Raw genomic sequence first — 27,847 nt, 5'->3', positions numbered from 1 at the left:
CTTTAGTTTGAGCTATTTAAATTAGATTAATTTTACTACTAAAAAAAAAAGTATTTTATTATTGTGTCTAATAAATTATTGTGCAACTTGTCATGTCATGAATTTATAGATATTTTCATATTCAGTATAATAATTCACAAATATCACACAAGTCATGTGTTTGACAACCACATACATTTAATTGCTTAAACAATTTAGGCCTTAAAACAAATGGGGGAAAAGAACATGACCACGTACAAATTGAGCAACACAGGAAATACAAGAACATTATTAGAAATGATTATAAATGTGCCTTAAAGATGACACCGAATACGGCGCTAAAGAAAAATCACCAATCTATAATCAAAATAATCCATACAGTAAACTAAATCAAGAAAAAGTGCACAATTTACCACACTTATACCAGGTTTTCTCTCTCCTTTTTTTTTTTTTTTAAATGTTGAACAAGACATTTGCAACAGCACGTTTTATTTTTATTCCTTTTTTTTGTTCCTCAATCACTACTTTAGGCCACTGTGGTGATCAAACGCAAATATATAGAGCTACTTTGTTCTAAATTTTAGTTTAAAATATACAAATGTTTTACAAAACTATGGCCAACCATTGAGGGGTGTGAAAAAACACGATCAAAAATAAACAAAACGAATCAGCTTAACGTCAAATAGTGGATGAAATGCACACGTCCATCATCAAAACCAGTAAATAATACTAATATCCAGAACATTTGGATGATAAATGTCGCGTGTGCATGTCTATATACACAATACAGAAGAGGATGGGATTCAGTCAGGTGAACTCGCAGTGGAAAGTTTGAGCGATTTACAGCTGCATAGATTCTTCAACATCGGGGAAGGTCTAAAGCAGAAACTGTGATCCCCAGCGCACGCACGCACGCACGCACGCACGCACACACACACACACACACACTAACTTAGCTAAAACTTTACTCCTTGTGCTGAATCAGGCTGTGGAACACAAGCTTTAACCTTGAAGGAATAGTTCTCCTAAAATTGGAAATTCTCCAAAATCATTTTAAACGTGAAAAGAAAACGAAGATAGTTTAAAAACCTTTTCACTACTTTTACCATTTTCCAGCATCCATCTGTTTCTGTGTTTACCAAAAAGAGAAACTTGTGAAGATTTGGAGCTACTTGTTGGCAAATAAACAGAGGGAATTTTTATTTTTAGGTGAACAATCCCTTTCGGACCCTTGAGCACACCAGGTAAGGCAGGTTTTACAAGCTGTGTCTGCAATTAAAAGACCGAAAGGGCAGCGCTTTGAGAAAATACAAAATCTAAAAGCTAAAATATAAGTGCACAGCTTTCAGTTCAAGCGCTGCGGAAACACAAAAGGTGAAATTCGGTCACAAACGTATGTGATGCTGGATCATCGATAAGCCTTCATTTAGAGCTGTTACGGAGACAGTTGTGAATCCACACATGCATGACTGTTTCAGATGGATGTGGTACTGCAAATAAATTATTTATACAACATGCAGTTCCGATAAACGTCAAATAAAAGGTATATCTTTATTTTTTTGTAGAGGTGAAAGACAGCTTCCCCGGAATGGGTCTATTGAGAAATGAAGCGGTTTATGATACACGTATCTTCTTATTAAATGTTCTTGCATATACCTTGCATTAACATCCTGTTAAAAAAATACTCACTGACAAAATCAGAAATCTGCCCCTCAAATCCCTTTCTTTATTACGTATTAAATAAAGAAAACAACACAGCTCGCATCTCCAAGAATGAGGTGTTAAAATAGTCGTATTATATATATATTGAGGGCTGGGCTCATATTTACAGAAAGTAGGCTAAATTAAAACGCTGTTTCTCCGCCGGGCTTCATAAGGACACAGCATGGCTTTCTGTCAGAAGGCAGGGGGGTTTATCTGCATACAGTTTCACTTCTTGAGGAGCATCCTGGCAAAGTCCTCATTGGAAAGAGACTTGGTTTGCGTGTCCAGGCTGGTTTCTCCGTCTGTCACTGTGGCATGAGGTGCAGAGATGGTGCCGTTCTCTGCTTTGGCATCTGGAGTGCTCTGCCGGTACAGAGAGCGTGGCAGCAGAGAGATCTGAGTGCGTCCTTTACCCCTTCTGAAAATACATCAGCACCATGATGGATTAACTAATTAAAAATGCTGCTAACAGCCATTTCAAATGACATTCAGGGTTCTCACACCTTTTCCAACTTCAAATTCCAGCACTTTTAAGGTACATTTTTATGCTTTTCCAGCACTTAACCACCACAGTAATTGAAGTTCATATATGCTGTATGTACTTTTCCACATTTCAATTCATTGTGCTATTAAAAAAACAATATAACATTTGAACTTAAGTCGTTGAATACTTTGGAACAAGGATTTATTAGGATTGTTCACCCAAAAATGGTAAAATAAATAAATAAATCATTTTAAGAAGTTCAGTTATTGGATATCTATTTAAGTTTTGGTCTCTTACAGTCAGATTTTGTCTGGGTGTTCTACCAAACTTTCAATGACCAGTCGTCCATGATGTTTCATTCATAAATGCTTGCTGTTGGGCTGCATAATTTACCAAAGAAAAGATAAGTCATAATTGTGAAACAATATTAAACAAGAATGTTTGGGAAGAACACCAGTAACATTACTAACTTGAAGCACCCCTAATAAAAGTAATAATAATTTAAGATGCTTTAATTTAGGAGGAAAACTAAAGAGAGGCCCAATTTACAAAGGCTACAATGGCTGACAAATTAAGCTTTCCTAAATAAAGTTACAAGTAACCCACAGAGCTTGCTATTTTCGGTGTTTCAGGATACTCCCTCAGTCTTCCAAAACATCTACAACAAGCCCTTACTCTAGGCATGACTGTGGCCAAGCGGCTAATACTAAAAAACAGGAAATCTCCTTTACCTCCTTCTTTAAGAACCTGGCTAATGGATATGGCCTCCATTATCCATTTGGAATGGCTCAGATTTATCAGGTCTAATTCCAACAAAAAATTATTTTGAATGATTCGGATTTCTGTTTTCAAATCCATCTCATCATGGACCAACCTTTATCCTTTTCTTTATCCTTTACTTTTCAAGCCACCAAACTAGGTCAGAGGTCAGGGAGACCTTGAGTGGAACTGATGGCTGAGGACTGGAAGCAACACTTTAAGTGTGTGTGTTCTATTTGATTGTTGATCCGTTTCACAGGTCTGGAGTCAGCTCTAATCAGTCTAAGGGATGTCTGACGTTTATGCTTAAGATATTGTTCAGATTTATTTATTTAAATCTCTGACTCCGGCTTTTCTTCATCTACCAGACTGGTCATTCTTTGGGTCAAACTGTAAACTATCCCTACACTTTGCTACCTGGGAACTCTTTCTTGGATACTTAGACCTGAAACGTGCTCTATCCAAATCCAGCACCCTTCATGAAAACTGACTGGCACACTACCTTATAGGACTTTTAGATGTCTACATATTGTGTAACATTACATTTTGTATCCCCAAAGGCTGAACCCACATGTACGGCAATTCATATATTTAATTGCAAAGTGTGTATATTCTGAGACAATATTGTTTGCTTTTTTGTTGTTTTCTGTTGTACTTAAAAACCTTAAAATAAAAGTATAAAAAAAAAAACAAGGAACCGACAGAACCTGCTGAGATGTATTGAGCAGCATTCACTGCAAAACACGGCAGATTACAAACAGCTGCTCTTCAAAATAATGAGTTGCATCTTTCACAATCACAGTAAGCCTCATCGTAACAATTTAGGTTTTGCTTAATCATTCAGCCCTATATGTTGTATTTACACTTCGTAGTAATAAAGTGAAGCTTTTTATTTCTCATATAGAATATTTACAGAAGATTTGATAGCAACAGATTTTCACAGTAAAATCCCAGACATCCCCAAAGCCGTACTTCAGTGTGCGCATGTGTGTGATCAGCTAAACTGGTGAATGCAGCAGCACTTACGCTCCCTGAAGTTGCCTTGGCATCGCTGCCCCCAGGAATCGACTCGGCGCTGCTTCGTCTTTCATCCTCCTGCCTGGGGGGTTGCTAATAGCAACAGAGAGGGTGAAGTTCTCTAACATGGTGCCATCCATCTTCAGCACCGCCTGAGAGGCCTGTGCTTCATCTTCAAACTCCACATACGCCAAACCCTACAAACAAAACCCACAAGCTTTGTTCATGTTTCACAACAATCAGCTTCAACAATCAACAATCAGTGAGTCAGTCTGTTTCTCTTTATCCAGAGGTTTACATAATCTTGGATCCAGATATTTAAACAGCAACATTTTAAATGAATCTGAACTAAATCACTTTCAATTTCACTTGAACTGCAACAGCATTCGATCATTACTCTCCTCCCTGCCTGAAATGCTGGAATGTTCCATAATCTGAAATACTTTTATGTCTTTTTTTTCCATCATTGATAATCTCCTTACATTATAAAGGTGCTATAGAAATAAAAATCTCACATCTTTCAATAAGCATTTTAACCACAGAGAAAGACATCAATGAAACAGTTTGTAAACAATGTTATAAATACCCCATCAAATTAATATCATCTCCTGGTGTAAGACAAGCATTTCAAATTTCCTGTACTGTAAGTGATCCTTGGTGACTATACTATGGCTAATCTATGCCAGCTAACTATTTGTTGGGATGTAATTGGGCCTAGGCAAATATTACAGATCCATGTTGTCCACTGAACATTTCCTCCCCAGAGATTATAAACCAGATGAGGGACAAATTAAACTACTTCTGGAACTGCTGTTCCTTTCCTATTTTTACAGCCTAATAAGGTAGGCACTGAACAGAACGCAATTTCTTTGTTAGATTTGAGTTGTAGCTCTTGTGTCTTTGGTAATGTAGCTTTTGTGTTTCACACATTATTAGTTTTGCAATCTCTGGAGATTTAATTTGAAACATCCAAAAGTTTCAAGTCAGTGAACTCAAATAGAGCATCTCTTCTCTTCCATCAATATCAGATATTTTTCTTTCAAAGTTTAAATTTTGTGTGGCTCCATCCCTTGTGTTCCCACACTCTTTAATCATCACCTGGGCGTCTGCTATGTCAACAGTGCTCAGCAAAAATGAGAACACCCCTCACAGACTTGTGCACTTTAGGCACTTGGGTTTAGGTACGACAGAGTAGGGTACGTTTAGCTAGCATAAACGCAGTCTTCTGAACTCAGGTGCGCACATGTCAACCGTACCCGAGTCCACCTGAAAGAGATGGTCTGGGGTATGGTTCAGTTTACTTCTAATATAAATGCAATTGTAACAAAAAACAGAAATGAACCACCAACTGTACAACAAACTATCATTTTCATAATGTTCATTCGTGTGCGTATGTCTGTGTATCACCTGCCTTGGTGACAAGCAGAACTGACCCAGTACAAACATAGTCATAACGTCTGCTCATCTACAATAAAAACGATTTCTGCAGATATCGCATGATTTTCTGAACGTTTTGGATACAGTTCAGGCAATTAAACCAAGTGTGTGTGAAAGCACCCTAACTCACTGAAGCACTATTTCTTTGCCATGAATGGATGAATAGAAATTTTTTCATAATCAAATACATAAATCATAAATTTGCAAACATTACACCTCTGGGTTAACAAGTATACTGGTGTCATTATATGAGTGACAGAAACCTACACACCTTGGATTTGCCAGAGCGGTTGGTGACTATCCGGATGGCTCTGATTGTGCCGTGTTCTTTACAGAGATCCTCCAGTGTCTCTTTAGTGGCGGAGTATGGCAGGCCCGAGATGAAGATCTTGTGCTTCTCCATTGAAGTTTTGTACTTAAAAACCTGCCAGACAGACACACGGTTATATAAAATGATCAGCAAGGACTGAATGTTACCCATTACATGTTATAGAAATTATTTAAATTGCACTCCTCATTATGCAAGTCAACACCATAGACCAACTAAAGGTAACCCTAAGGACTATAACCCTTTTCAAGTTAAACCGCAGTTTGGAAATAGTACGATTTTAAAACCGCCAACATTTAATGTTATACCGTTGTAAGAAGTAAGATTTTTTTTAGGACAACAGTATCACTAGCAGAAAAGATCTCCAAAGATGCCGTTTTAAATTGTAGAGAAATCTGTGTTTTTAAAACTAATGAAGACAGCAGAAGACAGTGAAAACCAGGAGGCTCAATTTTACGCACTGGCGGAGCTCGGCGGCCGAAAAGTCCTGCTTTCCCTTTTTGTGTTCAAAAGGGAAAAAAGCTTTAGTTTTTTTTTACCCAGACATTTAAAAAGAATATTTATTTAGAGCAGCAGTGATAATACTGTGAAACCATGATATTTTTATACAAGGTTATCATACCGTCAGAATCTTATACCAGCCCATGCCTAATATACACTATGATTAAAGTCAAGCAAGCAAATAAAAAAGTGCTCACGACTTTAGTTCACTGTTAAATGAAAGACACATGAATATTTTAACAGTGCAATTATCACTTACATATTATAAATATATTAAGTTAATAATACTTACAATATATTAGTCTAGGGGATCTCTCAAGTCATTTATTAGTACAACCCTTATATATTGCAGGGTGTCTGCAGGACTCACCAATTCAAATTTAAGACTTTAAGACCATTATGAATAGATTTTTAGACTTTAACAGAACTAAACACTAACGGAGAGGGGGAAAACTAATTTGATTCTTTCTTGGCCACATATGAATGAATGTAACTACTTAAGTTTTATTGAGATGAATTGTTGGTGATTTAGATGATGCACTGTTCAATAAGCATTCTCGCTCAGCAGTGGAGATTTCCTACTGTTATATCTCTTAAGTTGTTTAACATGCAGTGACACGCAGTCGAATATTTCGTCGAATAGATCAGCAACTTTTGACGCTCCTAAACAATCATAAAGCCCTCGTGCTGCAGGAATTATGAGGTTTGCTGAAGGTGAAGCAGTGAGGGGTTTGCGTCTTTAATAACCTGCGACAGTTTGTGTTCATTGAACAGTAAGAATGAATATCAATCCATATGTAACAATCCCTTAAAAGTCATGTCTCGCTTTCAGTTTCGGCTTTCACTCACACACAAGCGTACCGCACCAAAGCCCAAGTGAACCGTGTCTGACCCCGATTCAGAACACTCACACTTCTCAAACGATCCAGGAAACGGGCCTGGGCATGGATCGGATAGCATAGTGCGAGTACGCCCTTAGTTTGATGTTTTTAAGTGCATTTTATTATTTCTGAGCATAATATTGGCGAACTGAATATTGCTGATTCCCCAACCAATAAGCTTTTCATTTAACTATAATAGCTTGTTTTCGTGCATCTTAATTCCAGCTGTGACTTACTTTCCCATAAAATACTCTAGTATACTTTCTCACCTTGAAGTCAGGATTCTTATTCTTGTCTACACAAGGAGACACATACATGGGCCGCCCGTCCACTTCCTGCCTGTCCATTTTCAGTGCTTCAGGTACAGCCAGCCGGTCTTCAAACTGCACGTAGCAATAGCCTCTAAATGTACCTTTTGCTGTAAACACAGGTCGCACCTGCTGTATGGTCCCACAACCCTGAAACAATGTTCGCAGCTTGCCTTCAGGGTCCTCCATATTAAAGGTCAAGTTACTAACAAACACACAGTTTTCATCTTTGCGCTGCTCCTTTGGCATGTCGTGGGGTTGTCGCTGTGGTTCAGGCGCTCCCTGCTGGTTCTTTCGAAAACCAGGTGGCTCAGTTTTACGTGCTGGCGGAGCTCGGCGGCCGAAAAGTCCACTTTCTGTCTCCATGAGCTCCTCCGTGACCGTGCTGTCAAAGTCGTCCTCTCCTCTGAGCCTCTTGGACGGCAGCTCTGCACACATTTTGATATGTTAGTACTTTTGATTAAAAAAGGACTTCCGTTTCTTGGATGTGTTTTTTTTATTTACAAAATAATTATGTGATATACAATGGAAAAGTCTGCTGCGTTGTTCATACTTGGATCTTAAGGTATAAAACTTCTGTCCTTTCTTTCAAAGTATATTCAGCCAAAACTCACAATCATTAAGGGACCAAAAAGAAATTCACATGGGAAATACAACCATAAATAAGAATTTCCTCATTTACTAAAACAAAAGTGGTTTTATAGATTTTTATGATATTTCTTTCTAGAGGTAACTGTGCGGTGCAGTTTAGGCACACAACATTTGACATCAGGCTGCTCAGTAAGAGCCAATTAATTCTAGAATCCTCTTTCATTTGAATTAAGAGGTATTGCAAACTACAACATTTAAAAATGGGCTAAAGAAATAGGAAAAGTGAATCAAGTGTGTAATCGTGTAATTTTTTGGGTTCTTTTTTTACAATAATGTAATTCATTTCTAATAGTTTTTTGTATGTAACTTTAATAACATTTGATGTGTATTAAGCTATTTTTGATTTTAGGTTTATTATATAAATAAGTCCTTTGGTTAATTCTGGCTTATTTACAGTTCTTACTGTTGATCAATGAGTACTGTCATTATAAAATACATGACTTATTATTATTTTAAATAATTTTAAAGTCAGTGGCTGTTTTTTAGCTATCTTCAGCATATCTTCTTTTGTGTTCAACAGATGAAAGAAACTCAAACAGGTTAGGAATAAGTACATGATGAGTTAATGATGGCATAATTTTGATTGATTCTGTCTCTCCCTTTAAGTAATATAAAATATTTCAATACATTAGTAGTCATTTGAAACATGTTTTTTCTTTTGATACATGCAATATTGCATATTTACTCCATTAGATTAAAAAAAAAAACTAAATTGTGCTCTTAAAATAACTAAAAATTTAGAGACCTAACAACTCAAAATATTTTGTCCCCACAATAGCAATGATGTGCATATTACCTCAATATAATACAGTTGAAATCAGAATTATTAACCCCCCTTTAACTTTTTTTTTTCTTTTTTAACCATTTCACAAATTATGTTTGTTTTTAATGCAGTTTTTAAAAGCATTTTAAGTTCAATATTATTAGCCCCTTTAAGCTATATTGTTTTCCGACAGTCTACAGAACAAACCATTATTATACAATAACTTGCCTAATTACCCTAACCTGCCTGGTTAACCTAATTAACCTAGTTAAGCCTTTAAATGTAACTTTAAGCTGTATAGAAGTGTCTTGAAAAGTATCTAGTCAAATAATATTTACTGTCATCATGACAAAGATAAACAAAATCAGTCTTTAGAAATTAGTTATTAAAACTTTTATGTTTAGAAATGTGTTGAAAAAAATCCTCTCTCTCTGTTAAACAGAAATTGGGAGGAAAAATAAACAGGGAGGCTAATAATTCTGACTTCAACTGTATATTATTAAATACACTGCCTACTTTTAAGTGAACAAATTGAGTGTCCATACTTCAAAAGACACTCAGCACAAGTGTAACACTGACATATCCGTCAAATGTGTTTACATTGAGAAACAATAGAAAATCAGCACATTGGAAAGGAAAACAAGTTCTGTATGAACTGCCCCTTATTCTTATGCTTCTGAAATGACATGAAGATGTTAAACTCTCACTAAAAGCTCTTGATTTATACCTGCTTCTTCTCCCCATTCCTCCTCATCGTCATCTTCAGCTTTCCGTTTATCCCCTGTTCTGTTTGCTTTCTGGCCTTTCTTCTGGGCTTTTTTATCTGCCTTGACTTTTCTCCTTTGCTCTGCCTTCTCCTCCTCTTGTCTGGCGTGAAGAGCCTCTTTTTCTGCCACCTGCAAAAAAAACAGCATCCAGTCACCCGTAAAACCATAGCTAAATAGTATTAAAGTAAGCTTTCTGCAAGATGTTTTTTAAACATAAAAAGAATATCTGCTTGCTTGATGCCACAATAGTAAACTGAAGTACTTCTGTTATTTTCAATAAAAAAAAATATAAGTCAATTTGGGACTTACTCGTGCTCTCTGCTCACAGACTCTATTAAGTTTGGTCTCTGTTTTTTGGACTGCAGCATCCCAGTCTTCCAGAGAGCCTGTGTCAAACAACACCAACATCAACACCCAAAGCTGGACACAAACAACAATCTATATATTAAGCTTTCAATAAGCTGACCTTCCACTCTTTCAAAGTTGAGCAGGACATCACACACGTGCTCAGGGTAGTCTGATGTACACTGTACTGCTCTGTGAAGAGCCTTCCTGCAGTGAGCAGCATCTCCATAAGACCTGACCCACAAACAAAACACAGAGTCAGAATGGCAGCCTTTCACCTGTCGGTTCAAGATCACATGACATTAAAATAACCTCAGCTCTCACTTACTGTGGAAAAAACAAATGCTCGGATTTAGCAAGTTATTACCTTTTAATTAAATATAAAAAAATGGAATATTTTTTCTTTTTCTGCTGATATAACCAAGGTGCGCAGTCAGGGAAAAATTTATATTAACCAATATTATTGCACAGAACCCCCTTCTGATCCAATCAAATCATGAAGCAAGAACATTATCCCCACAATACTTATTAAACATTCTGTTGCACCAGGAAATATATGAAACCTTTGAAGCCAAAAGTAAATAGAAAACACTGTTTCATGCTATCTTTATTGTCAAAAGAAAACATGAGAAATCTTTAGGTATTTTTGCTGTACTGAAGTGGCTCTCACACTTTTTACTTACAAAAACAATGTTCTGTACCAAAAAACAGACAAATTAAGAGAACTGATGAGGTTTAATTATTGATTTCTATTTGAAACTTTACATGAAAATTAGGTTGTTTTTAATATCTCGACAATACAAAATATCAAACTTTTAGGTCATCATAACTCCCTTGTAAATTTGCTGTTAAAAAATACTGTTATAACAAATTTAGTTATACAGTGGAATCCACAATTCTGAGACCATTCATGAAAACGATCCAATGTACAGTTGAAGCCAGAATTATTAGCCACCCTGAATTATTACCACCCGTTTATTTTTTCTCAAATTTTTGTTTAATGGAGGGAAGATTTTTTTCAACACATTTTTAAGCATAATAGTTTTAAAAACCTATTTCTAATAACTGATTTATTTTATATTTGCCAAGATGACAGTAAATATTTTACTTGATATTTTTCAAGACACTTCTATACAGCTTAAAGTCACATTTAAAGGCTTAACTAGGTTAATAAGGTGAACTAGGCAGGTTAAGGTAATTAAGCAAGTTTTTCTATAACGATGGTTTGTTCTGTAGACTATCGAAAAAAAATTAGCTTAAAGGGGCGAATAATTTTGTCCCAAAAATGATTTTTTTTAAATTAAAAACTCCTTTTATTCTAACCGAAATAAAACAAATAAGAATTTCTCCAGAAGAAAAAACAATATCAGACATACTGTGAAAATTTCCTTGCTCTGTTAAACATAATTTGGGAAATATTTAAAAATAATTAAAAGGGGGGCTAATAATTCTGACTTCAACTGTAATTCAATACCAACTGGCTTTTTTTTTTTGCTCTTTCTCTCAAATTATCATTTGAAAATATTCTATTATCTGTATTTCATCTCTTCTTTTTAATCTCAGCAGCACGCAGGACAGAACTAATCCAAATCCAACACTGTGCGCTTCTCTTTACTGTTGACCCCCATAAATCCATAAAATTGTGTATTGATAACAGAATATTTAAGCTAATAAAATTTCTGCAAACTAAATATTCAGATTTTAGAAAAATACTATGAACTCATGATTTTGTCTAGATTAACTTCTGCTGAATAATCCAGCAACCTTTTTTTATAAAATGCAATTGTCATAGACTGTCAGATGAGCTGTTATTAAATAAGCTCTTTATAATGAAAAAGCGGTTTAATTTTTTTAATGCAGTGCTTACCTCACATAGACTTTACTTGGGCGGGCTGCCCAGGTATATTAACGGCCACCCAAGTATATTTGGTGGTGACAAATAAACAATAGTATTATCATCATTCTTTTACACTTTTTTTGCATCCAAGAACACAAACATTCCCGATCATCATTCATCGATTTACTAGTGGAAAATCTCTCGTCTGACCGTAGTTTGAATCTTTTAAAATGTCCAGGATTCGGGTTTTACTTTTGGTTTCTAAAGTTGTTGTTATTTGAATGCGTTTTTGCATAACCTTTTCACTGCTGACTGCACACGAACAGTTGCGAGAGGAACATTAAATAATTTATCATTAATAAACGACTCTGATGGACTTAACTATATACTTGGACAGAACAAAATATACTAATTGTAAAATATTTGTACATCATTAGAAATGGCTCATCAACTAATTTGCCTAATTAAAATAATCTACACTAGTTATTCTAGTACTTATTTTCATTTAAAGCAATAATGTCTATTTTTATTCCTTTTTCTTTTATGTATTGCTGTATATTTTCTTAATTTAATGATGTTAATAAATTACATACTTTTTTACATAGGGCCATCTAAAATGCTTTGGCAATACTGTAAACGTCATGCCAATAAAGGAACTTTAGATATATATATATATATATATATATATATATATATATATATATATATATATATATATATATATATAATGTTTTTTTTGTATATTTTGTATATTTATTGTATATATACAAATAAATACATAGAAAAAATGACATTATTTTTGTTTGTTGCATGTAGTTAACCAGTTATGTGCTGTGCTTAAAAGGTGTGTTTCAATCCAGTTACCACTGCAAGTATATTTCAAACCTACGGGAAGAACTGAAATAGGGTTGTGCCGATAGATGATGCCATCAACCATCGCCGATGGCCGACAAACTTTACAATGCTGAGCCGGCATCGCGATCCATCGCCCCCCTCCACATTTATATTGATATATAACTTATTATTTTCATGTCATCTTAATAGCAATAACAGTCTTTCAAGAGCTGTGTTAAATGTTGCATATAGCTGCTGCTTGCACAGCTGACAGCATCGTGGGGATTAAATGAAGGATTATACAGCACCTCTCGTGCTTAAAATGTGTAGATTCAGTGGTATTTTTTTTTCAACTGGTATCAAACATCCATCAGTCTGCGTGACTGACCTTTCCAGGTTGTAATATTCCAGCCACATGTTGGCGTACTTCGCATTCCCCTTTGTCATGATGCTATCCCACAGCTCTCGAGCCTTCTGCATGTTCTTGCAGTGTAAGGCCTGTTTGGAGCAAACACACACACAAGCAGCTCTGTAATAACTGTGGACAGACTGTAATCAGCAGAATGACATTAGTTAATGGAGGACGGACAGATGCCTCAGTATAATGTTTCCTCACCTCTATCCTCGCCCAGATCTGCATTAGCGTGCAGGACAGATCTCCACTTTCACTGAACCCTGAGAAGAAGCGAGACCGTAATTAAAATATGCCTAAGACAGCTGTGCTTAACACCTCTTCAAAACAGACAAGACACTTACTCTCTTCTACGTCCTGTTTCAGGTATTCAAGGGAGCGCGAGAAAGCTGCCCGCAGCTCGTCCAACTCCCTGCTCCACTCTGCAATGAACATCAATAATCGACTACTTAATTTACTCAGATCTAATCATCAGTTGAGCAAAGCTTGTAAAAGAACAGAAAAGCACATGCTCTTGCCTTTACTGAAGTCAACACGTCTCCTCAGGTAATCTAGATAAGATTGCCAGATTTCTACATAGTCAGTTGCCTGGATGAATCCTGCATTCAGAGCCTTTTCAAACACGTCTGAGAAGAAGAAATTATAATGCATGTTATTGTCAATGACTGCACGTTTAATTTTATTCTAGTTTTCTATGTCAGTGGGAGCCTTTTTCTAATCACAGCATTTACTGACACTGAAATGACAGAAATGAGTACCTTTCACTGTCTGATGGTCAGCCCCATGCCTCTCAAGAGCCAAAAGATAGCTCTTCCATAGACCCATGGTCCAAGGACAGTTCCGGACAGCTCGCTCATGAGCAGATAAGACTAGATCTTTAATTTTCAATTGACGATCCTACAGTAGAACAGAAAGAAAAACAATTAAATATTTTTATTGTTTATCCTTTTCTTGTTTGTTGTCATTGCGTAAAGTATTGAGTTGGCGAGCTATCAATCCAAAATACAAGAGTGGATGAAACACAAATATATTTTGGGGAGCAGTGAAATTGCAGTGCTGCATGTAATCAATGTACAGCCAAACTCTTTTTAATGACACCAACTAACATTTTCAACTGGACATCCAAAAGAGAAAGGTCAAAATCCGTCCACTTTGACTGCATATTCAAAAGGTCAAAACATCATAAAATGTTCATTGTGTCTCAGAAAAATGCAGAGAAAATGTGCTACACTGTTGTTCTGGAAATGTCAGCCGATGTTTCTAACTTAAGAGCTTGTAGACATTTTTTGGGGATTAACAGGGAAAGGAAATCATTTTCTTGATTAAGCTGAACAGCTTTTTGGAGAGATGGTGGCAATTCTACTAGAAGGTCTGCTCACATGAAATGCAAAAAATGCAGATGGTGTATTTGCAGCAAGACTGAGCTAAATGCACATAGGCATAAACGACTAGTAAATTCACATGATGACTAGGCCAATGATTGAAATCACAAAATCAATAGGAAGATTAATATCTTTTGACACACCTAGATTAACAAAAGAACTGTACAGATGGCAAAAGTGTCTATTAAAAAGAGAAAGGATAAGAATACAAAAAGACATGATCAATGTCACAGAAGATTTATGCAGTGTCTGTTGAGTTTGTTGTTGTTTTTTTCCATTATTACTATTGTTATTACCTTTATTACTATTAATATCACTGTTGTCGTCAAAGAATAATCCTTTTGTCATCACCAACTTTAGTATTATTATTAATATTATTGATATAATACTTCGTATTACGACAGAAACTCTATAGGTTAATGTTAGTTAATGCATTTACTAACATGAACAATCAATGAACATTACAGTATTTGTTCATGATAGATAACATTAGTTAATGAAAATAAGATTATTCATTGTTAGTTCATGTTAACAAGCATGAAATTGGATGCTAAAAATACATAAATTTTGAACTATTATTAATAAATGCTGTACAGGTATTGTTCACAATTAGTTAATGTTAGTAAATACATTAACCAATAGCTATGTTTCCATCCACCTATTTTTATGCACATTTTAGAAATTTTGAAAATGAGCATAAAAAAAACACATGCTCATAACTGAGTAGTATAAACTTTCTATTCGTTAAGAAAAGATGTGCATAAACTACGATGAAAACACTTTTACCAAACAAATTCCAGTATACGCATTAAATAAAAAGGGATTTTGTTTTAGGAGATCATGTGATGATCAAAATCTGTGTGAATAGACATGGTGGCAGGCTGAGTGCATTGTAAAACTTCTGAAATGTTGTTTTTGTCACTCTAAAATGCCTTAACCATTTTAGTATTAGTGCTATTATATTAAAAATGACCTCCAGGATCAAGAGCGTCTGTGCTCCGCGTCTCACGACTTCAAACACCACTACACATTCATTACGTCTTCAAGCGCAAGCCATTTATTAAACAAGAAAAAGATTAACGCAGCTTCTCCTATCGCAGCAAATTTAGTTTTAACTGTTGATAATTGGTGCCATCAGGAAGTGACGATTTTGTTTGCTTAAACTTGTTGGATGGAAACGCTGCTTTTTTCGCACATATTTTATGTGATATTCCAGTTTGCACAAAGTTAATTCGCATTTTTGGATGGAACCATAGCTAATGACATCTTGTAAATTGTGACTTTCGACTACGAATGGTAAATACAATTAAAATACTAACAAATATTATTATATAATAATGTTCTTATCCAGAGTGCATTGTTATTTAAAGTCTTGAAGGAAGAGGTTTTGATATGCCATCTTATTGCATTGTTACTCAAAAAGCACATAAAACATTTTGCCACACCAAAAGCCAGTGAACATGCTTTAGGAAGAACAGGTGTGTGATGAGTAGCCCTTAATGACCATAATCCCTCCATCCAATTCAGCATAGCCGTTCTCCTGCCAACTCGTTTACAAGCGCCTCTGCTGCTCAAAGATTACATGTAACATTGAGCTAAAGGAGACAATCAGCAGGGATTTGCTATTATACTGTAGAAGAGGTTTAATCTAAATCTGTCTGTGGGAAACTGCCCTACATTAATACTCATTCAGTAAAGCGCAATGATGCCTCTACAAACAGGACAGATGCAGAAAACCCCAGCTTGTGCATCCTACGCCAACTCAACATCTGCTTGCAGCTCTTCAGAACAGTTTTGTTTCATCAAAATCAAATCATGAATGCATCGTGGGGGGGTTTAAGTCCATGTTTGTTAATATGAGAACATATAAAACAGGCCAAATGCTTAGAATGGATGTTAGTTACACAAAAATAAAGATTTAATCCCACTATGGAAACTGATCCAGCAATCGTTCCTAAAGTGGTGCAGGCCATCGGGTAGTGTAGCAGGATTTAGACACAATACTGCACTTTGTAAAAGAAAGTAATAACCCCTTATATCCATTAGGCAAAGCAGCTCTGTGACTCACAGTGTGGGGTGTATATAATTTAGTTAAATAGCATCTCAATTTAATCACCTAAGAGAGTACAAGCATGAAGGCTTGATTTAATTACTTCACACATCCATAGCTGCCAGGAATTCAAGCGGCTGAATGGGCTCCACAAACCCACTCCAGCCCGTAAGACTTAATGCAGAAGTTCATTAAGCTCAGTCGTTGAATCAGAAAGCCCCAAATGCATCGCAGTTTTGGCTGCTAATATGGGGAGGTGTCACTCTCATTTTTCTCTCCCTACGTGCCTCCCACCATCTCTCTTTCAGTCTCGTTAACTCTGTTTTTTTTCCCTCCCTCCATCTGGTGAGGTGCTGCTCTCTAATGTGTTCTCAGCTGCAGATACGCCGCTGTGCGCTTGTGCATCTCATTACCATCCCATTAAAGCAATTAATGCGTTCCTAAGTAAACAGAGGGAAGCGCGGGGCTTGCGCACGTGTGGATCATTCATTTTGTGAGCTGTGCGCGGAACAGCTTTAGTGAAAGTGAATGTATATTTATAGGATGGTTGCTCACCAGATACGTGGTGTATTTGATCCAGAGATCTGGCACAAGGCAGTTCTCGGCCAGCGCTCGCTCAAATATGATCTGGACACGGGCTGGATCTCCTTCCTTTATCTCGAAATCCATGTAGGATTGATACTCGGCCAGCTTTGGAGGTTCAGAGACCAGCTAAAACATCAAAAAAAAAAAAGAAGTGTTAGGAAGAACAAACAAGAAAAAAAAAACATCTTAGAAATATAAAGGGGTAGTTCACACAAAATTGAAAATGACCTAATTTAGTCTCTGTCATGGGCTGTGCGATTAACTAAAATCGTGATTTGAACATGCATGATTTCTGAATCACCTTACATCACATTGTTTCCACAGTACGCTATTTGAACCAATCATTACACAGTGTGCCTAAACAGTGCACGAGACCAGGAGACTACTAAGAACTCGCTAATCTGGCCGATCTTATGAACAGATCACAATTGTTTTTCACTTGTAAGAACTGATCTTTTTGCATATCAAAATTGAAAGTTCTGTTTTCAACGATATTGCAAGGTCATCAAAACCTGGCTGGAAATATTATGGAATTGGAAAAAAAAAATATATATATATATATATAATTTTTTTTACTTGAATATTTTATAATATAGCTTATTGTAATAAACAAAAGTTTATGGACCTATTTCCTTTTAGCAAAGAAGTAATGGATTTAGAGGTGTGCATTTAAACTACTTGAGCATCCAATATGCACTCCAAGAAGTGGAGGAATGGAGACATGTTGAATTCTTCCATCATTTGCAATGTTTCCAAATTGCTTTGTTTGTCATTTTTCTTACCAATTTTTGTATACATTTTCTCAATTATTTTCTGTAAGACAGCTTCTGACCATGACATGTCCACACTAAATGGTTTTAAGACACGTTTAAGAAATTATAGGCAACATCTTTAATTAATTCTCTTAGTTAAGGAGAGATCTCCATTTAAGTATCACACTTAGAAGTAAAATGCGGTTTATGCATTAAAAAGCTTGAAACATCAGAATCGGTACTTGGTATTAGCCAATCACCATGACAAGGAATTGGTACTCAGTAACAGCTGCAAAACTCTTAATCGAAGCATCCAAATATTCTATATAAAGTGTTTAGCTGATCTCTCGGTTCTTGTTACGCGTTACTGCAAGTTTTAGTTCCAACCCTAATTAAACAAACCTAAACCAGCCAATCAAGCTCTTTCTAGGTATACTAGAAACTTCCAGGCAGGTGTGTTGAAGCAAGTTGGAGCTAAACTATGCAGGACACCAGCCCTCCAGGACTGAGTTTGGACATCCCTGACTTACAGCATTCTGCAAGTAGAAGTCTGGGTGTGCATGGAATACGCGCGCACGTCACTCCCAATATGCAAGCCAGGCGCCATAATTGGAAATAACGAACTTGTGCGCGCAAAAGACGCGATATGTGAATGAATGATCTATGCATGGCAAAAAAAATAAAATAAATCTGTGGACACGTAGAAAAGTACACGCAACCACTTCTGACGTGGTCAAACAGAACATTAGAGCCTACTTGTGTTTGATGGCACTCGCACACACACATACACTCAGTAGTCTATTTATTTAGCCATAGTAGGTCTGTTCTAGAGACAATTTGTTACACATTTATAGGTGATTTTTTTTTTGTTGCCTTATGTTTGTTTAAGAGGCATGTTACAATAAAGAACTAAATGTTTTTCTCAGGAAATTTGTTACAGATTTACACCATTAAACATCTCGGTGTGTCAAAATCGTAAATAACATCGAAATCGCAATTGAATAGTTTATAAATAGTTTAGAAAAATTGTGATGGGCTTCTTTTGCCCACATCGCACAGCCCTACTCTCATGTAACCTTTATGAGTTTCTTTATTCAGTTACAAACAAAAGATGTTTTAAAAAAATGCTGGTTGTTGGGACTCTACTTCCATAGCAGCAAAAAAAACCTATGGAAAACTATATTTTTTGTTCAACAGAGGAAAGAAACTCATAAAGGTTTAGAACAAGTGAAGAGTGAGCAAATGACAGACTTTTGTTTTTTTAGGTGAACTATCCCCTTAGCTGAAAAAAGCCAGATAAAAATTACAACTGTGCTAATGAAAAGACTGCAAGAGCACTTAACTTATTATTGTAGAGCTTAATTATGATTAGAGAGTGGGTAATTTAATTGGCACATGGGCAATGCAGCTGAACATTAACAACAGCTCTATATAGCTTCCAGAAAGTCAAACAATTTATGAAGCACAGTAATTTAGGTCACCATTAAACATCACCTATTTTTCTGGGAAAACGGCAAATTTCTATTCCTACTTCACTAGTTATGCTGAAATATGTTCTCAGAATTCAATTTAGATTTGTCAACTTCTAACTTAACTGAATTATTTGTTGAAAATGAAAATCTGAACAGTATAAATAGCATCATAAATGTATAACTTTGCATATGACTTAATATATTTAATATATTACTTAATATATAATAATAGAGCTTTATCACACAAACACTTACTGATTAGTTTTAATTATTTATGAGGTCGATAAACTTGACTACAAACTTTAAATTTACCGGTTAACATCAGCTACCCATTTAATTCTACTAATAAAAATACAACTTGATATTCAAAGAGGAAGATTAAGTGTTTAAGGACTTGATTTTGGTCCATCAGGAAGCAGTTAAATTGTAAAGTTTAAAGGCAACTGTGCAGAACAACCGCCAGCACCAATTTGTTAAGCAGTCTTAGTGATGTCAGCCACAAAGGATGTGGATTCAGTGGATTCTTTAATGCTTAAACTACAAAAGAAAAGCATAACAAGAAAACACGTCTAGAATGAGTAATAAGAATGTAACTTATGACAAGATTAAATTAACTGAAATGTCAAGCTGACATCTAAACGAGTAAAAGAACAGCAGGTGTTTGTGGACAAAAAGCTTTCATTACCACAGATGTTTTATTCAAGGATATTCTCGAAACGACACTCGCGAGGACTGCTTTTGGCTGAGAATAAAATATTTTTAAATCATAACCACCGCATCTGCTCCCAGAGACAGTTTTACATTAAATAATAATGGAAATCTCAATTTAGAAATACCAGATGATCTTTATTGCAGTGAGACAAGAGTGCATTTACCAAGGCCTCCTCATACGGTTTGCCTTTCTCCATCTGTTGCAGGGCACGTCTGTACTGGTGTGTGACTGTCTCTGGTACGCCATCATCTGCCCAGTCTGAATACTCTGCGTATGTACCCTCCATATCTACAAAACACAAAATGAACAAGTGGAGATGAGCAATCGTTCAACCTTTCAAAACCTTCTCTGTTTATTAGTGTCATCACAAGGCGGCAATTTTCTGACCAAGAAGAAAGGCTACAGAAACATGAGCTGTGTGGTACGAAAGCCTAAACTGTGATCTGGCTCTGTTAGCTGAGTGGGATGTGATCAGAGTGTTCTCCTCCGCAACTCCGGTGCCAAAAACAGCCAGCAAAAAAAACAAACCTGCTCACAAAACCAGACCATCTGGCTATCTGCAGGCTCCCCTGTCCCCAGCCTGTGTTACAGCGTCTGGCAGTGCTCAGGTCTACCTGACAGCACCTATTCTGATTGGCTTTCAGATACGTATAAAGAAACTACAGGCAACAATCAATATTTCTTTTGTGCAAGTCCAGTCTTAATCAATCCCATCTGAGCAGAATTCAGTGCGGTCTAGACATTTTGTTCTCAGTTTATTTTATTTCTGCCAAATTGCGCAATCCTTTATTCATAGTCTGAATTCTTTCGGCATCCGTTCTCCTGGACATTTCAGTCTGTAGACACAAGTTTTTCCAATTATTCTTTTCCAAAACTGGAAAGAGGATAAGAGAAGGAGAAAGAGTGGGAAATTGGAGGATTGAAGAAACAAAGTGGCTCTCACCCATCAGAGGTACAGCTAGCTGCCGTCTGAAGAGTGTGTGTATGCGCTCGAGCTGTGCGCTCAACAGTTCCTGCTGCTCTTGTGATGGAACAGTGCCAGGAGGAGGCTGAGAAAGACAGAGGACGTTAAAAAAACCAAAAAAACACTGCAGACTGCTATTCATGTCAAGATTTTCACTTTGGTTAACTTTGACAGCCAATTAACACCATAAATCTGATTAGACTGTTTGTTTTAATGCCATATCAGCAGCTTTGCCTATATTCACAGCAACACTGGTAATAAACATTCAATACAAATTAGGGCTGCACAATATGTTGTTTCAGCATAAATATTGCAATGTATTCATTCCCATTAGTCATTGCAAGATGTGCATAAGAAATCAGACCATTTGTGATGTTAATAACAATTCTATTGAATTATTTGTACAGCAGACATTATGCACTATTGTTTTACATGTGATTATTTAATTACTCTACCTGAATACAGTTTGACTCCTCAGAAAACCATAAAACCACTGTATATTTATCTGTTCTTGCAGACTATCGCATTTTATGCAGATGCACTGCCCTACAGAATCATCGTAATCAACCAAATATTATTAATTCGTTCAAAATAGAGGTATTCAAGTCATGAGGTTCTTATCACAATAAATTGCAGAATAACGAATTATCACAATGATAGATTTTTGTTAGAATATCATGCAGCCCTAATACAATTTTTTTTTTGTAAATAAACATTATGCAAAAAATACAGATAACAAACTGATAAGATCTTTTATTTTACTCACTGATAAATATTCTAAAATTGTTCAATAAGAGTAGTAAATACCTGGACTGTGGAGAGAATCACAATCTCAAACTCTCTGTAGGCCTCCCAGATTGAAGCTCCTTTAGTCATGTGTAAACCCACAGCAGTCAGAGCCCTCTCAAAGATGGACCGAACCCGTTCAATGCCCCCCTGTGCTCCCATTCCACCAATGGAGTACTGTACATACTCCAGCCAGATCTCTGGACCTGTGGATGGGTGTACATTGCCATTTATTGTTGTGTTTTTTTTTTGTTTTTTTTTTAATAACCCAGCAAAGTTTATTTTAGGACAACACATTATGTCTATCAGATTTTTCATGCAAAATCTAACTTAATATGTCACACTTACAGACATAGTCCTTGATAGCCCTCTCGAACAGCTCGTAGACTTTCTCACGATCTGATTCATCTTCTGTTATGCGGATTTCATCCTTCAGCCAGTCCAGCCAAATCTCTGTTTCAACAAACAAATCAGTGAAACATCAAGTATAATACCCACACATCATCACATCTTAAAATATCAACACTGTTATAGATAATAAACAAATACACCAGTTGCAAGGCTTCAAAAGGATCAAGGATTGCACTGAACCACTTGAACAGCTTTGTAGAGTTTAGCTCCAGCCCTGCTTTATCACACTTATCTGTAGGTTTCAAAACGACTGAAGGACTCAATTAGTTTGATCAGTTGTGTTTATTTCGGGTTGGAACTAAACTGTGGAGAGCTGCGGCCCTCCAGGAACTGAGCATGACACCTATGACTAAAGCCGCAGTCACACTGCACTTTTCGCAGCAAAGACTTCCATTCATACGCATGTGAATGTGACGGACCAGAAATGCAAGGTCGTACAACAAGTTTAGCAGTTTGCTGCGTAGAAAAGTTTAAGCTTGGTGAACTCTGACCTGCAAAATCACATCACATGACTGCGTAAGACCAAATGAAGATCAAAACATGACCACTCTGTACAGAAAATGAAAATATGGATCAATCGCTTGCTTTTTCAAATGTCTAATCATGTTGTTTATTCCTGCCCCTTTTCACAGTGCCGTACGACAGAAATTTGCATGCTCAAACTCTAGTGACTGCAGCACTAGACTGTCTGCTAGTCCACAAAATCAAATGAGATACAAAATAATTTTTCTGTTTATGGGTAAAAAGAAAAAAAAAAAAGTGTAATAAGTCCCTTATGTATTAGTGCTGATCTACTAGTTATGCATTTCTATTTTAATAACATCATCTTTCATGGTCGAAATCTGCACCATTATTATTCTAAAACATTGTAAATTAGTTTGAGATTAGGTACTGAGGCTGAGAGGACCCCAAGGTCTGTTTTTTTTATGTCAGCGGTGAGTCCAGGGCTACACATTTTAAAGGGATAGTTCACCTAAAAATAAACATTCTGCCATGATTTACTCATCCTCCAGTTGTTCCAAATCGGAGTCTCTTTCTTCTGAACACAAAGGAAGATATACTGAAGAATGTTGAGGGGAAAATTTTTTTTTTGTTCCTACTATAGATGTCAATGGCTGTTTTGACCCCAAAATTTTTCAGAATATCTTGTTTTGTGTTCAACAGAAGAAATTCATAAAACTTTATAACCACTTATGTATAAGAAAATGATGAGACATTTTGGGGGGTGAACTATGCCTTTAAAGGATAAACATTTTCCTTTTCATTTTTTTTAAAGATTCACATACACTTTATTGACACTCTCAATTGTACATGTTACTGCTATTCTTTTCTTAAACACCTATTATGACGTCCAATAAAATAATACAATTTATCGCAATTCAAATAATTTTTTTTCCAGCAGGGTTGCTTAACCCTGTTCTTCAAGACCCAACTTTCCAGGAAAGTAATGTGTTCAAAGCTCAATACGATAAAGAAAAATGCAGGTCACTTGTTCTTTCACTTTATATAATATGCAGCAATCTCTTTGTTGAAGAATCAGAGAAAAGTCTGGCTCCTGCACAAAGAGAACAAAGAACAGGAGGAAACAAAATATGGATATCCCACCTTCAGTAAGAGGAAAGAGTTCACTCATCTTCTGTCTGGCTTTGCGTAGTCTGTGAAGTTTTCCTTCTTGCCGCAGGAGTTTGATCAGGTCCACATGGCAGTTGTAGTCAAATGCATTGATTGACAGCTATAGAAATGAAACACAGGGTGTTGATTTCAGCTTGATGAGAATCTCTTTCTAACAAAATTATTTCACAATATAGGACCCAGGACAACAAGACCCAGTCATGAGTGTTGTTTTTTTTTTTGAGATTAAGATTTCTTATATCAACTGAAATCTGAATAAATAAACTTACCATTGATGTATTTGTTAGGATAAGACAATGTTTGGCTAAAATACAACTATTTGAAAATCTGTAATTTGAAAAATCTAATCTAAATACTGAGAAATCGTTTAAGTTCTCTGAATAAAGTGCTTAGAATGGCAAATTCCCAATTGTTGTGTTTTGATAAATTTACAGTAGGAAATTTACAGAAAAAAAGTCTTATTTAATACCTTAATGGTTTTTGTCATTAAAAAAATAAATCAATAATTTTGACCCAAACAATGTATTTAAATATACAATACTTGTGCAACATAAGACAAGTTTTGTGGTCCAGGGTCACATAAACGAACAAATTGTCCGTTAGAAGTTCACGTATGAAGTTTTATATAAAATTAATCTATTGAAATTCAGAATGAATAAAAACTGCTCAAAGAATATGCTAAATCTTGATGCACACAAGCAAAATATCACATAGGTGTAACACTTACGTGAGTACAAAAGCTGTGAACAAAATCCTTAGTCTTCTAAACTCCAATACAAAAGCTGATTCTGTACTAGGGCTGCATGCTATTAGAAAAATCTAGTATTTCGATATTTTTTTTATTTTACGATGTGTATACAATTTCACCAGATCACTTAATATATCTACTCGGAAAGGGTTAGGTCAATTTGGAGTGCATCTCTATAAAATCAAATAAACAATCTATAAATTTCCTCAACACAATTTCTTTGTGGTCTGTGCTATTTGCAGTGCATTTCTGTATTTGAATGTGTTGTATGTTCATGCACACGTTTAGTCGATGATTGATAAACTGATGTTTACCATTTGCATCTCCATAAAATCTATTAAACAATATATGAATATTTTGGGGTCCACCGACACATTTTCGTTGTGGTCTGCTATTTGCATTGCATTTCTGCATTTGCATGTGTTGTGAGTATTTTCATGCATAACAATCTATAAAGATAATCAAGAAAATGAAACAACAAAAATACTGTGTTTCATCATTTCCCCAAGTCTAACAGTAGTAGTAGCTAGTACACTAGCTGAATGATAAAAATAATTTAGTAAAATGAATCACTGTTAAACTCACATGTGGTACAATGTCTTATGGATGCTTTTAAAATCATTATGCAATTCCAGGCATCAAAAACGCATGCAAATGATGAATTATAATACAAACTCAACATTGCATATCCTGCGATGTGTCTATTGCAAATGATCACATTGCGATATTGATGCTGAAATGATATATTGTGCAGCCCTATTCAATACAGCTTGATTCTTTCCAAATATTAAACAATCAATGCGTTTAGGTGGGTGAATTGCCGAAGATTCATCTTTCACAAAGCAGGCATTCACTGTAGTCTAGTATGCAGGAGTGGGAGACGCTGGAGCAGCGCCACTTCCCACGAAGAGCAATCTCTGAAGGCTTACAAACTGAATTGAATCAAATTGTAATTATCAATCAATTGAATTCTCATTATCGATCTACTATAGGCAGGAAACAGATACAGCTTTGATATCTCCTCTCTTGCGTTATGCAACTAAACAGAAAGTGTCTTAAGAGATCAGATACACAGTTGCACTAACAGCTGCTCAGTGATTACATTGTGCAGTATTTGTCAGTGATGCAACTGGACCAGTTTCATGCAGATTAGATCATGGTTTATAATGATCAGGAACGACTTTGGATCAGAACTATATCAAGGCCACAGAGACTGAACTAGGAAAACACAATATTTCATTTCAGCATCAATAAAGCAATGTGCACATCTACAATATCCACATCGCAGGATGTTCAGAGTTTGGGCTACAGCTGACCAGGAGCCAGAGCCACAAGAAATTGAGCCATTTGTAACTTTAATGACGATACATTTCTATAAATATTTGTACAATAAATCAAACTAAATTGTGATTTTTAAATGAAGACTATGCAGTGTTATTTTACATTTTGATTCTTCAATTTCTGTACTTTAAAATGGTTGTTCTCCCAAGAGTTGCTCCATTGTATTTATCCATTTGTAGCTTGTTTATAACATTTGATAAATGATTTACTTCACTACAGAATCATCCATATCAATCTAGAATTTTAGATTTTTTTGCAAATAGAGTAATCTAAGCCCTTTGGCGAAACTGCATTCATATAAAAAATGACTGATATTTTCCCAGTGTCATGCAGCCCCACCAGAACCAAACCTGTGCATTCACCATGGGGAAAAACGTCTGGAAGAAATGTTATTTTAAAAATCAATTCTTGCTGAAAAGAGACTTTTTTTGTTATAAACTAATCCTTTAGGGCTCTCATAATCACATAAATTTATCGGTACAGTTCAGCAATCAGGAATCAGCATTCAATGTCCCAAAGAAACACAGGGGATCCTAGATCAAACACGTGGACATAACCATTAACGTTACTCATAGGTGCAAAAGTGCTCCTCTACTAAATATAAAAATAACTGACTGAAATCTGAACTAATCCACTAACTTATGTATCTAAAGGGTGTCTGGACAATACATACAGCTCCTTCCTCTATAGAAGCATTATGGCGCGTATTTGAACTCCGTTCACACAGCACGCGCCAACAAAACACTCCACTTTATTACTGTATATTTCACATAAAGTTTCAAATAATGACACTCACACTCATAAAACTATCTTAACACTGCAAACAAATGAGTAAGAATTACAGGAAGTTCGGGGGAAATACAAATCAAGACAACTGTTCGCTATCTTGCTAAAGTTAATCCTTTGCTAGCCTCATTCCTCCAGAACACAGTAAAGCGTTTGTTTATTTTAGAACTTCCGACCAAGTATCTGGTATGTCAAGCACGCAGGACTTCAATGATAAACGGACTCCGCTAAATGTGCGTGGAGAAACTCCCTGTGAGAGTCGTCCGTGTGGTGTTTTTGGGAGCTGCGTATGTGAGTAGGAGCGCCTTTAGCCTCATTCATTCCTCACCTGCTCCTCCAGCCGCTGGATCTCGGCTTCATTCTCCCGCTCGTCCTCGGACGTGTCCTCTTCATCCTCCTCCTCGGAATGCTCGACTCCCATGCCTTCTTCCTCCTCGTCATCCTCGGACTCCATCTCTCGCTCCATGCCCTCAGCCTCCTCTTCGATATCTGGCAACAGCGTCTGCTCTTCGTTCCCCGTCGCCGCCATGTTGAGAACTATCTCTGCCTAGAAACAGGGGCAGGGCACGCGCGCGCGCGACACTAGAGCTCGCGGGAAAAACAGAAACAGGGGGCTCGTGCTACCGGAAGGCGGAGCTCGCGGGAAATTAAAAAAAAAAAATAGAAAAACAGGGGGCGCGTCCCGAGTCCAGACTTCAGGGACTGGCCGCTGTCAGTTTGGCATTTGTGATTGTGTCTGTTCCAGAGAAATTCTCTGTGGTGGTTTGGAAAACTCTACTCTCCGTCTGTCAACATCCGCATTCAAATGTTCCTCACGGTTTTAGTCTCAAGCCATGATAACATTCACAGTGAAATGATTAAAAATCACAGTCGTGTTGCATGCTAATTGTAAAATATATAATTATGTTGACGTAAATATATTGAATATTTACGATAACCGTATGATAATTAATAACGTGATTAATGATGTATATTTTGTAATCGATTGAATGGCGAAATCGCTCCCTCTACTGGTTGAGTTGAGTTCTTATGGTTTTGTAATTGCATTGTTGATTATAACGTAAATTATATTGTTTTATTTGGAGACTGTTTTGAACAATTAAAAACACACTCAGGAAATAATAAGAATACATTTTAACTGTTTAAAATTGATGGTTTGTGGTGGTTTAAATGGTGTATTGGAAACGATTCGAGCAGGGCACCCAAAATGAAATTTTGC

The 27,847-nt window shown here is 36.3% G+C and overlaps 2 protein-coding genes across 2 annotated transcripts in view; both read right to left on the bottom strand.

Annotated features, from left to right (window-relative positions):
• sgsm1a (small G protein signaling modulator 1a) overlaps positions 1-27,847 on the bottom strand; it is a 766,057-nt gene that overhangs the window by 195,364 nt on the left and 542,846 nt on the right. The gene's annotated exons all lie outside the window — the stretch shown is intronic.
• Positions 160-27,167, bottom strand: sart3 (spliceosome associated factor 3, U4/U6 recycling protein). The gene is given in 19 exon segments (NM_001030118.3): positions 160-2,101; positions 3,953-4,140; positions 5,652-5,804; positions 7,360-7,826; positions 9,540-9,708; positions 9,889-9,965; positions 10,046-10,158; positions 12,984-13,093; positions 13,212-13,270; positions 13,352-13,419; positions 13,516-13,633; positions 13,766-13,904; positions 16,995-17,150; positions 20,124-20,248; positions 20,904-21,009; positions 21,732-21,916; positions 22,059-22,163; positions 23,727-23,853; positions 26,957-27,167. Coding segments are annotated over 19 exon segments (2,859 nt in total). The 5' UTR covers positions 27,158-27,167; the 3' UTR covers positions 160-1,908.

This window comes from Danio rerio, chromosome 5 (assembly GCF_052040795.2).
Source record: "Danio rerio strain M-AB ecotype USA chromosome 5, GRCz13ab, whole genome shotgun sequence".
In the NCBI taxonomy this organism is placed as follows: Eukaryota; Metazoa; Chordata; class Actinopteri; order Cypriniformes; family Danionidae; genus Danio; species Danio rerio.
This window is presented reverse-complemented; position numbering and strand designations above follow the sequence as displayed.